General features: G+C 39.3%; 1 protein-coding gene across 3 annotated transcripts in view; it reads right to left on the minus strand.

Moving 5' to 3' along the window:
* Positions 1-15,650, minus strand: part of TTLL12 (tubulin tyrosine ligase like 12) — a 40,292-nt gene that overhangs the window by 16,553 nt on the left and 8,089 nt on the right. Inside the window, exons 1-5 of one of the 3 annotated variants that reach the window (XM_067559334.1) lie at positions 13,835-14,385; positions 9,834-10,012; positions 6,005-6,203; positions 4,790-4,949; positions 3,970-4,103 (exon numbers count right to left, since the gene is read on the minus strand). In XM_067559334.1, the coding sequence (XP_067415435.1) occupies positions 3,970-4,103; positions 4,790-4,949; positions 6,005-6,203; positions 9,834-9,982 (642 nt within the window). In that variant the 5' untranslated portion in view covers positions 9,983-10,012; positions 13,835-14,385. Of the gene's footprint in view, positions 1-3,969; positions 4,104-4,789; positions 4,950-6,004; positions 6,204-9,833; positions 10,013-11,756; positions 12,339-13,834; positions 14,386-15,650 lie in introns of those variants that run through there. The other 2 variants (XM_067559332.1, XM_067559331.1) reach the window with 2 other exon arrangements.

The following is a 15,650-nucleotide window of genomic DNA, read 5'->3' on the forward strand; positions in this document are numbered from 1 at the left end:
ATGAAAACAGAGAACCCATGAAAAGGAAATAATTAAAAAAAACTCAACTTTCTAAAAACAAAAAACCCAAAAAGATATTACAAGAGGAAAAAAGTTCAATAGGACATTAGTGTTGGCATATGGAATTTTCCCTGAAGCATGAACACTTCAGAGTTCATCCTCTCTCCCTTCCCCATGCCTAGATTTAAAAAAAAAAAAATAAATAAAATTGATATATATCAATCATCAGGTAGTTCTCTTGCATATTTGGCTAATCAATTATTTCTTAGCAAAAGATGGACTCTTTTTGGACTCTATTTTGAGAAATCTACATTTATTTTTTTTTAAAAAAATAGACAGCCAAGTATAGCTAAATTGCCTTTCACTCCTGACCCTGAACACTGACCCTTACTGGTTACCCTGGACTCCTGATGTACTGTAAACTGAGAAGGCAGCCAGAATATCAAGAAGTTGTGTTGGCCTAACTCTGCTCCTATTAAAATAAATGGGAGTTTTATCATTGACTTCAAAGGCATTAATGTTAGGCTAAAGCTGAGTGCTCTGGAAAATCCCACCTATGATGCCATTGGCATATTTGATTGGTAAAAGGAAAATCTGCCGCACTCCATTCATTGCAGCAGCCTGTATCAACGGAACTGTGTGGGATATCTGGGATGCGAGGCAAAGTGTCTCTCATGGAACTGGAGTTGCTGAAGCTATGAAATAGTTCCTTTGGATACAGTTACAGCAGCTCTTGAGAATAGAGATGCCATTGTGACACACACTTACGCTGTCCCCACATAGGATACTGCTGGGATAGGCAATCCAGTGCAGATACAGGGTCCTAATCCTTAAAATTATTGTTGTCGGGGATTCAATCACTTATAATTAAAAGGTGCCAACAAAAACCCTAAAAGAGATCCCTAGCCACTTATCTCCAAAAGGAACTGGATTGCAGGAGTACAAAATTGCTTCTTGTTTTCACTGCCTACTGAGAAAGAAGTCTACTTTTTAGAGCAGAAGATAACATCTTAAATATTCCAAAAATATTACTACAGAAATCAAATTATCCCGTGTTAATAATATCCCAGTTTAAAGGATAGCTTTTTTATTTACTCTGTTGTAGTGTTTATATTGGGGAACAATGAGATGATTAGTGATCCAACAGCCATGTGCTTCTGTGCTAGAAGCATCATGTTTGTGACTCTTCTAGACAAAATATTAAAAGCCTTTCAAATCAGTGTAAGAGGAAATTGGCTTAAGAGTATATTTCTGATTCAAGGCAGGACAGAGGATTTATGTAAGTTTACAGGCAGCAGAATTTGAAGGAAACATCAGTAAAGTAAGATGCCATAAAAGTTTAATAAAAACTGTAAATGGTTAGCTGCATACCATAAATAAAATATTTTCAGGTTGGAGAAACTGCATGAAGTTAGTTGTAAAAGTAATTTTTTTGTAAAAATCTGAGTTGCAAATGTGCTCAGGGAAGTTTTCAGATAGTTTGCACTCATCTCTAAATCTTGTTTAGCTGCATAAATGAATAGTGTCATATATTGGTGTACAGGATGGCATCAAGCACCCAGAGTTACTTTGCACTGGTATTTCATCAGTCTGACGAAGTTCAGCAGCTGACAGGCATGAAAATGCAACATGAATTTGGATGGCTGGTGCTTCTGTCAACTGTTCCCACCCCAACTCTTGTGGGTGCCAGAATGAGACAGAAGAGAGAATAACCGGGATTTATAGATTTATCTCCTTGAAAAGATGTGCATTAATCACAGATAAAATGGCAGCCAGCTGCAAGACATGATACGTCTCTAACTTAACCTGATAATTATAGAACAGAATCAAACTGTGTACAGAAGTGCCTTATCCTGGGCTCAAAACACTTTTGCCAAAAAAAGTAAACATATGAACCAACTTTAAAAGTGAAGTGTTGTTCCTCACCTCTAACCCCAGGAAACACAGCCCCCAAAAAACAAATACTATCCCATCAAAAAAAAAAAAAAATCTGACATATGTAATAAGAGACTGAATATTTTTGGTATTTTAATTTGTCTGGGTGGAAACAAACTAATCTGGTTTCTGAGGCTGGCTGCAGTCACTTGACTAAAGTAACCAGTGCTAAATAGCTATCCACCCTTCACCATGTGGCACAGGAATAGCAGACCACTAAGGTACAGGAGGGGAGTCGTCAAAGGCTCTGCCTGAATTTTCAAAGTTCTGAGCATCCAGCGTGGATTTAAGTTTAAAAATATAGGTTTTTATTTAAAATTAAAAATACAGATTTTTTTTTAAAAAGCTATTTAAAATTAGATTTGACATTGACCATCTATGTTGTTATAATAAATTTAGGCTATATCTATTAAAGTCATTTAATTAAATTTAAAATAATAATATTAAGCAGTACATGTTTGCTGCCAAGTTTTAAAGAAAGTCAACACATTGAACTTGTGGAAGTCACAGGCTAAGCACCAGGAACCAGAGTCTGATGAAGTGCTAATCAGCTCTTGACAGCAGTAGCATCTTCTGAAGATGGAGAGAGAATATTTTCTTAACTGAACTAGTAGAAAAAACTGAAATTAAGTGATTAGATCATTCAAAATTAAGAAGACAACTGGGAGTTGCAAAAGAAAGAAAACTTGTTTTCTTCTTTCAATCTTTGAATAAAAGCTACATGCCAGAGGATGAAATGTACTAGTTCTAAAATGCTGAATGACATGGTGACCAGAAATAATCAATTCAATTCACTAACTACAGATATAACTTCCTCTGCATGCAAAACTAATTTATTAAACAAAATATATTTTGATAAGGTCTGCGATAAGAAAAAAAAAAGTTTATACATCCACCACATTTAAGGCAGTTTTATTTAATACAAAAAATAAAAACACTGTTCTGTGCATTTTTAATTGAACTGGTATTTCCATCCAAATAGAATTTGACACAAATAAAAAATTAATCTAGTAAAAAGTTAAACTATATAATTGCTTAAATAAATGAATATAGATATAGTGCATCTTCCTGATTAGCAAGAAGTGGCATCAGATTTAGTGTAAAGGCTATGTTTTAATGGTTATCAAACTATCTGACTCAAATTTTCTTAAATGGGGTAAATTATTGTCTTGAAGTATAAATGCAAAACACAATTAAAATCAAGTATTTAAATCAAATGTTTCCTGATTGCTTATTTAAATCACGATTAAAATCAATCCACCCTACGAGCACCCAACAGCTTTCACCGACACATAAAAGTTAGGGTCCTGTTTTTGAAAGTCTTAGCACATCTTTTTCAGTCTGTTTGCTAAAAGAGAAGATGCCACACTACATTTACTTTACATACTTAAAAGAGAACAAGTTATTTGTCACAGCACACAAGTTCAAAAGGGAAAGTAATTTGTGGGAAAGATACTTGAAAAGCGGAACCAACAGCTTGGAACTGTTGTCCCACCCTGTAGTATTTAACTGCTTTAGAACTGCAACATAAAATGATTAAGGAGGCTGTAAATAAGATTTTGTTCCTTACATACAAAGATTAATCTTTGTACATTTCAGGGTTGATCAAAAATTCTGTAACAATAAATCTAATGGAAATGATCCTATTTAGCAATTGCTCCAACCTCTGAGCTGGAATCTGCATGGTAATGTGCTGAATTCCACATCATTTGGATTTATGGCATGTCAGAAGCCTTTGAACTAGTCTATTTGGTGTCTCTGTTAGGATGTGGGATAGTGAAGGGAACTGCAATATGTGGCAAGTCACTATTGTTTTAGTTTTAGAATGCCTATATATATTTTCATTTCTGGCTTCACTACATCTCCTTTCCTATTGGAGAATTTAAATTCCTTACAAGACAATCTTTTAGATTATGTAATCCTGATACTTCATATTGCAGTCAGAAAGAGAAATAAAACCAAAGCAATTCCAGGTTTTAAGAGATTGCCCTAATAAGAAAGAGAACCTAGAGCAAAGATTCATTACAATTATACCTGGTAGTGATCTTCTGATGGCTCTGGAGTAGAATAGTTAACATCCAATATCTCAACAGGCGCCCATGGCAACAATATACACTTCCTGATTAAACGATCAGTTTCCCCATAGGCATAGTCACGAGTCACTTCCTCTAGAGGGGGATGTAAAAGTAATTGTCTGGTTGCTAGTCATTTTCCACCAACAATCCTCCCCACGCCATATTTATGCAAATAACATAATTCAACCATAAATGATATGATAATTGCAATGATTAAAACAATGTCATTTTTTAAAATGTGTCATTTAAAATGTCACTCAGGTTGTAATGTCAAGCACTCAAAAGCTAGACTGCTCCCCCTTTTTGCCATAAAACAGTCATTTTTCACAATCCCTGCCTTATTCAGTGCACAAGGGTTCCAAATTAAAGCTGCACCAGCACTTTTAAATCTGTCATTTCCTTACTTTGAAGCTTAAATAATGTTCCTGTAACGTAGTTTGTGTAAATTTTTTATCCACTGCTGTTTAACAACGCAGTGGAGTTGTCCACCGAAAAGAAACTCTCCAATTTTGTGTTACAACAACATTTCTGGACAGATGAGTGCCTCCACATCCTCTTTAATGGGAGTCATGATGTGAGTGAGAAGTTATATCTATAGTATATTTTGCTGTTAAAAAGGTAGAGTTATTAGTGTTTTAAAGACACCCGGGATGTTTTTGAGGTAGTTTTTATTTACGTTCATACCAGAATTGTGATAAGCTAGAATTTTTTTGGTATGTGAATTCAGTTGAGTTTCATATTTTGGATAAAAACAAATAACGTACTTGAGACACACTTACCACCAGTTTCAAGGTCCCTTAAAGGCCAGAGAACAGTGTAAGCAATTTGTTGAGGAATATAAAACAAAGGTGCTGTTGCGAAGGTAGACTCATCTGAATGCTGAATTCTGGATCCAAATTCATCCATAATATACCAGACAGGAACCTTTTCCTCTGCAGTCTGTAGGGTGGGAAGGGAGGAAAGACAGACATCCCTTACACATCATGCTATTAAAAGAATGCTGCAAGCTAGAACAGGTTAGGAGCTCATGCTAAAACCATATTACTGTGCTCTAGTTCAACTAACCAAGATTTATGATCTTCCAGTGAAGGAAGAACAGATGATAGTAGGAAACCTAATCAGAATTGTCTTAACAGGAAGTGTAGAATCGTAGTAATAATATCTAGCTCTTATATTGTGCCTTTCACCAGTAGATCTTAAAGTGTTTTATAAAGGAAGTCAGTATCATGATCCCCATTTTAGAGATGGGGAAATAGAGGCACAGAGATCAAATGATTTGCTCAAGGTCACCCAGTAGGCCAGTGGCCCAGCCAAGAATAAAATCCAGATTTCCTGAGTTCCAGTCCACTGCTCTATCCTCTAGGTCACTCTGCCTCCCAGAAGAGTATGTTTAAAATACAAACAACCCCCACCCCCAACACTTAAATACATGAGTTATCCTAATATTCCCTTCACAGCTTTGTTTGCCAGCATACCTCACCATTGTATCTATCAGAAGACTGATGCTCACTGTAGTTTGCAAAGTGTACGAATATTGACCACTAACAAATGCACTTAATGCATGTTTGTTTGCTCAACTGTATGTTGCCTCATTTTGTTATAAGAGAGTTTGTTCTCTTGTAAATTTTAGGAAATGTCTAAGAAAGGAAAACCAATAGATTCCTCATTCTGCTAACTCCTCTTCTTTGCTGCATGTGCTTCTTTTTTACATAAAACCTGTCATTTTAAGAGGGAAACTTTTATGGGTTTGTTTGTTAAGATGTTGGCAGCTTGTCACCCCCACCCTCCTCTTTTTTTTTTTTTTTTTTTTTTTTAAAAAAGAATTGCAATGCACTTGCTTTCCCTATTCTGAGCAGCAGTCCATTCTTAAATGGCCCAAAAGCAGTGTTTTTATATTGGAGAGAGACATCTGAATTAGTTATCCAGGTATTGGTGTGGTTAAATTCAGGAACCAGCAGACCAATTCAATATTCTTAATTAAAGGAGTCACTTACCCCTTGAGACAGCTGGTAGGTCTGGTTGTATTTCCACATTTCTTGCAACACCTCCTCAATAACGCCCTCATCTGGGACCTCTCCATGAAAGTCTATTCCCATGAGGTTTGCCATTCTGTGAAGCAGACCGGGAACTTGCAACAGCTGCTGGCGTGCATGTTCAACACGGTACGTCCAGGCATGGTCAATAAGGAAAATGCTAAGGAGAGAATTTGTCACAGTCACATTACAACAAGCATCTTCTCTACACACATACAAAACAAGATGCATTTGTTGAGAAAGGATGTGCTTTCTTGCAGTCAAGTTATTTCTTCACCAAAATGAGGTTTTTTGTATCACTAGAAGTAGGAGTATCTTCCTAGCAGTACCCTCAGCTACATAAAGTGTATTGCAGATTTCCATAAAAGGTATGGTTGAAAGTTCAAGCACAGAAAGAGGAACTCCTAGTTTACAATCCTGTCTCTCCTCTGATACACCAATCCTCTCCCCCCACCCCCGATCTATAAAATGGAGCTCATAGTGCTTACCGTCCAGCGAGCTTGTGAAGAGCAATTCACGCTTCAAGAAGGAAGAAGTGCTACATATTTAAGTTTGACAGGATTAGATTTTTAATCTGTAAATGTCAATTTCACCACATACACACAAACTGGAAAAAAATTTTCCATCTATAATAACTGAAATGTACAGATAAGCAAAGTAAGGAAAATGTTACTGATGAACTTAAGAGTTTGATAAAAGGATACTTAGTTTTTATATGTTGATGTGATATTGACAATTTGTGTTTTAAATGGCTATAAAGCTTTACTTTTGAGTCTCAACGTCTATTAAATATTATCTGACCCCCTATTGTCCAAAATATGCCACAATTTCCCAGAACTGTGAAAATGTCAATAGCTAAAAATAGAAAAAAAAATGCTTAAAATAAACATTGATATTATCCTTCAAAATTATTTTAAAAATATTGAATTCTGCCAAGCCTATGCACATTATTGGAACAGTATTTAAGAAACTTATTTGTTAGAATCGATTATGAAACTATTGGGTAAGATCATGTTGCCCAAACTACCTCAGACAAGACAGAAATAGAGAGAAATGCAGGAGCACCACAACTCTACCGCACTTACTAGAAAATCTCAGGCTATATCTTTACAAGCCACTCAGGGGTCATGAACATCAAATTCCTACAAGTGAATTAGGTATCCACATCTCATTGATGGCTTTGAAAGTCTTGCTCTAACATCTCAGAAATGATGTGCCTTCACTTGACCAGCAGCGCTTTCTTTTGGATTGCAGGAAGTTTACAGCAAAGGGTTAGTAGAGTAATTTGTTTTAAACAGAAGACATTTCCCTGCCTTGGTTATCACTGTCTCTCACTGATCTGGTCTGTCTGATTCCTTTCAGAGTTCTACTACATAAAGAGACTCTTGACGAAAAATAAATGAAACCAAATAAAAAAAAAAAAAAAAAAAACCCAAACAAACCAAACCACCCAACAAACAAAACATTTTGTTCTCATATACAATGCACATTCATGGCTACTGTATTTCATATTCCCTGAAAAGCAAAAAGCTCTAGCTTTTAAATTAGAAGAAAATAGAGAGGTGTGAGGAGGCAGACTAACATCTCACCCTTGGAAATCTAGTTCAAACCCTGATTAGGTCTCAAGCATGAGGATGCTTTGGTTCTAATCCGTTCATTCACATCTCAACAAGTTGGTAGTTTACCCTCAAGAAAAGCACCAGGCTATAATAGCTGGGGATCTGAAGATCAGAATTTAGGTGTATGGGTAGATTTGTGTGTGTGATGGACTTATAGTACCTTCCTCTACTATGCATCTGCCTGCTTGAGCCAGTGTTAGACGTCTCTATTCATAGATACTAACTTTAGCAGACCACAGTTTCTTTACTGACTCTTCCCCACTTTTTAGAAGATTTGGGGTCTGGAAACTAAACAGACTTGGGTTTGAAAACAGTTGGGTGGGGTGGGATTCTATCCCCATTCTATGAACTCGTTTTCAGTGGTTTCTTTAAATAAATAGACTGTTATATAATTTAGACCTTTGATAATATTGTCTGATTTAAAAAAAAAAAATTATGAGGTGTTACAGTGAGCAGCAATATTACCAGGTACAGAAATTACTTGTCAGGTAAGATTTATAACGCAAGACCAATGATCTTCTACTGGAGGAGTCAGTAAAAGTTTTTTGTTGATCTATTTTTTTGTAGTTATACTGTACACCACCAGGTGATCCCAGTCTCCAGTGATGTCTTAATAAGCAGCGTTAGCAACATTCCCGGACTGCTAACAAACTTTCTCCAGTTAGCTCCATAAATGGAGCATGTGTAAGGAGCACAGACATTTCTTTAGCAATGCCATGGAACAACAGGCCACAAGCACATCTGTGATCACAGTGATCCAGGCTTTTGCTAAATAACTTTGCTGGGCAATTAACATCCCCTTCTGGCCCTTCCACCCAAAACACAGTCATACCATTGTGCCTCTACCCAGACCTTCAAGGATAACGTTATAGTTTGCTCCAGGGATGACTGGGCTTGGAAACTATTCTGATGATGAGATTACTGATAAGTATTACCTGTCTGCCTCAGCAAGACTGAGCTTTGCTGGAGAATAGATTGTACGTCACCTCCCTGCCACATCAGTCTGTCTTCCCCTACCAGTCTTAGCCTTAGCTAGCAGGTAACGGTCAGTGAATTCCAGCCTCTGATCTCCTTCGGAATGTCTCTCTACAATGCACAGCCCCATCGCTGTACATTCACAGAAGGTATTAAGTTCATTGCTCCTTTAAAGAGTCAAACCAGTGCAGCTCATTAATTTAACTAGGGTTTGACAAATACTTATTTCAATCATAGCACTGAATTGGTTTATATTAAAAGTAAAACAAGCTTATTAAACAAAAGGTTTGAGTGATACCAAGGAATAAGGGCAGAAAGGGTTACAAACAAGTAAAAATAAGTTTTCTAATGGCAAAGACCTAAATTAACAAGCTACAGTCTTTGTTCCAGATAGTTTCCTCACCATCTTCCTTTTCTAGCAATAGCTGACTAGCTCTTAGCCAGGATCCTCACACAGTCCAAGGTACTGGCTTTCTGCAGGTGATTTGTTCCCCCTCTCCATACAGCCCAGTAAACCTCTGAAATGAATTCTTCTGAAATGCATCCTAAGGTGAAGTTGCTTGTCCCTGCCGGGTGTGGGCACCAGGCTGTCCGGTGTAAATTTAATGCGGTCTTCCTTTCCCCTCCGCATGTTGGTGATTGTACAACGTAAATGATTTCTTCCTACAATCTTGGATACAAATGAACAGCACACTTAATTTGGCCACACCCTGGTGCGAAGTGTTAGCCTCTTCCCTTTCTCTGGAGAAATGCTATTTATCAACCCCTCCTGACATCCCTGGTTTAAACACCTTTTGGTCAGACTTTAAAGCGTAGTATCACTGACTATACATACATAATTCCACATACAGCATTGTCACATACTTCACAGTGATGTTACTGATCACTGTGTTATTAGTTTTCAAATGATAACTCACAAGGCATATATAGTCCAAATATTATTGAAGTGGTGTGTAGGGTAAGAATACAGGGGTGTCTAGGATCACACGAACCAAATACCATTTGTAAAAGGAGCCTCAAAAGATGTGGAGAGTTCACCTTTCTGAGACAGATAATTAGGTTTTTCAGTAAAGAACAATTATGGAAAAACAGTGAAACCAACAAGTTTCAGTACAAGTGACACATACCTAATCACTTCAGGATTTAAGGCTATTCAAATAAGGAAATTTGGCATAAATTCTAAAACTAGAACCTACCTATTGGGATTTGCTGCTTGAAGCCCATTCTCATTTGTTACGATAACTTTGTAACAGAGTTCGTTTCTGGGATTCGGTTTCTTTTTCAAGTCTTCTTCAATTTCTTCATTATCCTCTTCTTCTTCCTCCTCCACCTCCTCTACTTGCATTATTCCAAAAAACTCACCAGCATCAAACACCTGAGAATGAAAGCACCATATAATCAGAAGAATTTAGCTGAAGCAATAGCCCTACAATCTATCTTGAAGTTATCTGACATACATAGTCCAACGTTTAGTGGTTCTGGCTAGTCAAGTTTGGCCTGTGATCCAACAAATATTTTGCGTTTGGAAAGGAACAGGTGGACAGTCTACAGCACTACTACTTCTTTCATATTTTGGGGGATTTGTTTTACAATTTCCTTAGTTTACATAGGCCTGGTCTACACTACAAAGTTAGGTCGACATAAGCAGCTTTGCATAGACATAGTTGTGCACGTCTCCCACTGACGTAACTCCCCCATTACAGCGACGCAGTAATACCACCTCCCTGAGCAGCGTTGAGCCATGGTCAATATACTTGTGCTGCATTGATCTCAGAGTAGACACTGCATTACTTATGTCAACCCTAACAGTCCTCTAGCAGCTGTTCCACTATGCCTGACAGTAGCTGCTCCGGTCACAATTGTGAACTCCACTGTCTAAAGGTCCTGGAGATCAGAAGATGCTCCCCTCCCCTTTAAAGCCCTCGCCTTTTCCCTGATTGCCCAGCTTGACAAGTACACCTAGCAGTTCTTCATTGTTGTGTGCAACTTGCCAGCTGATCATGCCAGGTACATGTTCCAGATGCACTCCGGCTTGGGGTATATAGGAGATATTGGATCTCCTAGGCTTAGGGGGAGAAGAGGCTGTGTAAACAGCTACTGACCAGCCATAGAAATGTGGACATTTACAAGCAGATTGCCCGGGGAATGAAGGAGAAAGGGTATGACAGGGACCAGCAGCAGTGCCATGTGAAAGCAAAAGGTATAGCATCAGACATATCAGAAAGCCAACAGTCAATCTGGTGCTGAGCTGACACTTTTACAAAGAGCTGTATGCCATACTTTGCAGAGATCCCACTACTAACCCGCAGACTACCTTGCATACCTTCAAGAAGTCCAGGTCACAGGTTCCTGGCGTGAACCAGGAGTACAAGGAGGATGGGGGACATGCAACTAGGTGGTCCAGCTATGCTGTGAGACCGGACCCGTTTGAGACTCCACTGCAGTCCAGTCGGTCAAGCACAGGTGAGCCCAAGGCAGGGGAAGGAATCTTGGGTAAATGTGTACATTTATCTCCCATTACAGAGATGGCAATCCCAACTTAACAGGACACCGCTATCAACCTTGCATTACATTCACTTGTACTAGAAGAGGAAGTGGTTTAACAAAGTGAGGTAGCATGGTTATCTGCTTTTCATTCCTGTCCTGGGCTCCTCCCCGATGCAGCTTGAACGTGGGGGTACTGCTGAGCCTCCTTACCCTTGCAGCCTGGACTGGCCTCCTACCATGCTTCTGCTGATGATAAACAGCCAGCTGCTAAGGTCCCTGTTATCACCCAATATGACAGCAGGTGGTGCCACACACCCAACTGAGTTACGTGAATACCCTGCCTGAGCCACTCATGAACCCACCACAGTGCAAGGCTTCAGCCAGTTACCCTCACAGTCCCCAAGCTCTTCACTCCAGGAGTGTACCCTGAGATGATACCATCTTGCACTGGACAAAGCTTTGTTCAGTACAAGCTCATTAATAAACCCAACCCCCTCCCTCAATGTGGGGAGAATATGCATAAAGTGCAGCTTGCGGAGCCCCCTAACTGTAATAAAAGAGCTGCATGCAGCTCATGAGCCCTGGTTTGACCACCCCTGCACTAGACAGAGTTTAAACCAGCAATAGCTCACCCTTGTCAGCTGGTGGTACAGGCAGGTACAGATCCTTGGTACACAGGCTGCGTTTTCTTTGCAACCTGGGACCACCCTTTCCCCAGTCCAAAGTTCTCTGTCTTTCAGCTGTTTCTTCAGGTGTTGAGTTAGGGGAGAGAGAAGTCAAGTGATGATGTCACTCCCCTTCTTTTATAGTCTGTTACAGCTTGCTGGAACAATCACTGTGCCTGACCTGGGTAGCTGACACTCTCATTGGTCAAAGAGCATTCATTGCCTATGTGCTTCCCTCTGTGAAGTCTTCAACGTAAACAACTCCTGGTAGTGGATTCTTTCCTTAAATGGGTGAGGGAGAGCCATCAATGGTGTCTGGCCACTCCACTGTTCTACCTGAAAAGCTGGTTTGGGTGTTTCCCACCCCACAACACGTTCTAGCAGCACAATCCAATAGTATTTTATAACTTCACATACTATGGTGGCACATACAATCCAACACGAGAGTAATGCTCAGCAGATCAAGATTTTTAAAACGATACCACACAAAGCATACTTTGTGCAGAACACGTCATTCACTTGGTGAATATGGGGTTTCTGGGATGTTGTTTTCAGACAGTGTCACAATTCCCTTGTAGAGCTAGACAAGGGGGGAGGAGGGGGAAGAACTATGCGCAGCAGTTTATGTACCCAGGAAGGTCTCTTGAATCCTCCTAAGTTATCCAGATAAAACTTTCATGAAGTACTCCACAAACTTCTCCTGAAGGTTTCTATGGAGGGCAGCCTTATTTCTTCCTCCATGGTAGGACACTTTCCCACGCCAATCAGTGATAACTTCAGCAGGCACCACTGCAATACGGAAGCTAGCAGCATATGGGCCCAAGTGGCTTTGGCATGCCAGCAGCAGCTGTGCTCTCTGTTACCCATCAGGAGTGAGAGATCAGCTAAAATCACTGCCATCTGTGGAAAATGGTACAAGTATTCAGTGCCCTGCACTCATAGCATCATGCAACCAAGCAATGCCCTGCTCATTTTCCTCACCCCAGGGCTGTGAGTGGTGCCATACACAAGCACTACGAAGCAGAAGTGTCAATGAGCATGTTTTGTTTAAAACTTTAGGGGAGTAAAGGAAAGGAATTGTGAATCCTAAGTTTCGCTTTCCGTTGTGACTATACTGACAATGGTACCTCTGGGTGTTTTACCTGCAGCTGCTGCCAACACAGCCTTGAGAGGTTCCTGCTCCACACCCACAAAGCACCCGAGCCAGAAAAGGAAGAGAAAGAAGAGGACTTGGGATGATATGTTCAATGTCATCCCACAAGACAGTGCTGCATCAGACGGTGAGCATAGGGCCTGGAGAGTGAATCCTTGCTGAAGTTGACCCCTTGCTCCCAGTCATCCCTGCGCTACTCATTTCTGTCCTGCTATACATTGCCAAAACTTCCCAAAAGACAGTGCATTATACAGTGAGGGGTTGGACATTGGGATACCTACCAGTGGTGCACTTTACATTGACGCAAGCACTCCTGATGAGTATGCATAGCACCAATGCAAGGAGCCAAGTGTGCACGTGCACAAACAATATAGTAATTGCTATGGCTTTACGCCGAAGTAACTTGCGTTGACCAAAGTTTGTAGTGTAGACATGGCCATAGATGGGAAGTTTTTGTTCCACAGTCATTAGTAGTTCTGTATAGTTCCTTTGTTTACCCATCTCATAAATTCTTTTTAGAAACTGAAAACACAGGGCCAAAATGTATTTGTTGGTTTTAGTGGAGTTAAACCATAGATTTAAATCTGGCATGAACCTAGCCCTAAGCTGTCTGGGTATAAGATACAAAACCAATCAATGCAGTTTGTTCCCTAGTCTTTGAACTGTGTTGATGCATATTAGGGGCCCTGATTTAGTCCAAGAGAAAATCTTCCTTTATAGAGTCAGCTCTGAAGTAGTAAGAAAGTTTTCAGTTTGGCTTCTTTTTACAAATTATATTAAGAAAAATGCAATTTACATCATAGGCTGACTCGATTAAATGCACATGTATACTCACCCGTGGGCATTCAGAATGATTTCATACACTGCTGCTAGTTAATTTCTATGCACTTACCTCTAGTATTATGCTCAGAGATTCTCTGGGGTTTGTTTTCAATCCTTCCTATCCCAGCTGCAGGATCATGATCTAGAATTTAGACTGATTACATAGGATCTCAGAAAAGACTTACATAGTAATTAGCCTATCTGATGTGAACTTGCAAGTCTGCTGCACAGCCATGAAATGTCTCAAATATATCTGCTTTTATAGTTTTCAAGGCCAATATACACTTTTTAAAAGGAAAATACATAAGAGAGTTAGTACCAAATTCGCTACTTCTCTAAGCCAGTTAGTTACACACTATGTGACCAGGCAGATCATTAGTTTTCTCCACATTGTTTAAGAAGGCATTAGAATTACTTGCACAAAACATGCTCAGATAATCTGATGGGGGGAAAAAAAAAGGTATGTAGAAAAACCTGAAGAATTACTGGTTTAACATGTCCAGTCTGGGAACAATACCAAGCTCTCACAAGTCACACTAATTCTAAGCACAAACAGCTTCCTACCTCAGGGCATTCACTTTAAGTAATGAATTTTTATTTGCACTTCACAAGGCAGTGTTGCTTCAAGATAATTATTTCTACTAATCCTCCTAGCAGGAGAACTAGGGAAATCAACTAAGCACCCATGAAGCAAGACTAGTCAGGAACCAGACTGCTACATTCTAGAGTAACCTGCTGTAGCATCAAGTTTACAGAAGGAGGAATATTGGGTGGGCTGTTCTGGTAGAAAGATGGAAAGAGATGGAAAAATTTCTGATGTAGGCTACACTATAAAGCCCTGTCATCTGAACACCGTCCATGCAAAAATCAATAGCAACAGTGAAGTCCCTAGCAGATTTCATGGAGTCTCCAGTACTTCTCTTTTATGGGCTCAGAACTCTGCCTGGGGTAAGGTTGAGGAATATGGTGTTTGTAGTTCTAACATATCACTTACATGCAACTGGAGTAAAGAGGACTAGAGTTTTTAAAGCAATATCACTGAAGTTATATTTTAATTCGGAATATATTTGCTGTTACATATTCTAGTGGACACCAGAATCAGAGAGCTAGTAATTCCAATTTCCTTTTAACGCACATAATCATTGTTATCGTTTGGATAGTCGTGGAAAATACAGTTGCTTTGCAAAAGGCTGTAAACTTGTTTAACCAGTATTAAGAAAAGAAGAGAAACTCACAACATACCAGCTTTGTGTATGTTTGTGTACACACACACACACACTTTTTACAGTTAAGGTGTGGCTTGTGGAGCCCCTTATGCCCCTCTCCCCAAATTCTCCACCTACCAGACTGGGGTGGGAAGCTCAAAACTTCTGCCCTGCAACAGGGTGGTCAGGCTAGAGGACTCTGCCCAGTGGGGAGGGGAGTTTCAAGAGGTCAGTAAGTGTGGCCACCCTTTATTTATCGATAGAGAGAGAAAAAAGAAGGGCTTATATTTCACACTGAACTAAAGCTTTGTTTCTCCAGCTGCAGGTTATGTTAGACCAGAGAGAGTTTTCCTAATCTGTTCATTAGTTTTCTCCACACATCAATATACTCACACAGTGTAAAGAAGATTATTATGAAACATTGAGTGAATTAAGACAAACCAGCTAACACCCAAAACAATTTTCTTTACACATTTTTTAAAAATGACAAAATGTTAAGACATCTAGAAGTGAACAGTTAAGGGATCCATCCACTTCCTCCACATTATCTTTCTTCACTCACTTTCACCTTAAGTGGCTTACCCAACCCACCTACAGTTAATTTTACAGTTAATTTTTGTTCTACACAAAATTGTTCTACAATTAATATAAGCTGTTGATGGTATATTTTGTTTATTAAAT

The sequence above is a fragment of the Emydura macquarii genome, unplaced genomic scaffold (assembly GCF_026122565.2).
Source record: "Emydura macquarii macquarii isolate MOO-44397 ecotype Brisbane River unplaced genomic scaffold, CSIRO-AGI_Emac_v2 contig_2205, whole genome shotgun sequence".
NCBI classification, from domain to species: Eukaryota; Metazoa; Chordata; order Testudines; family Chelidae; genus Emydura; species Emydura macquarii.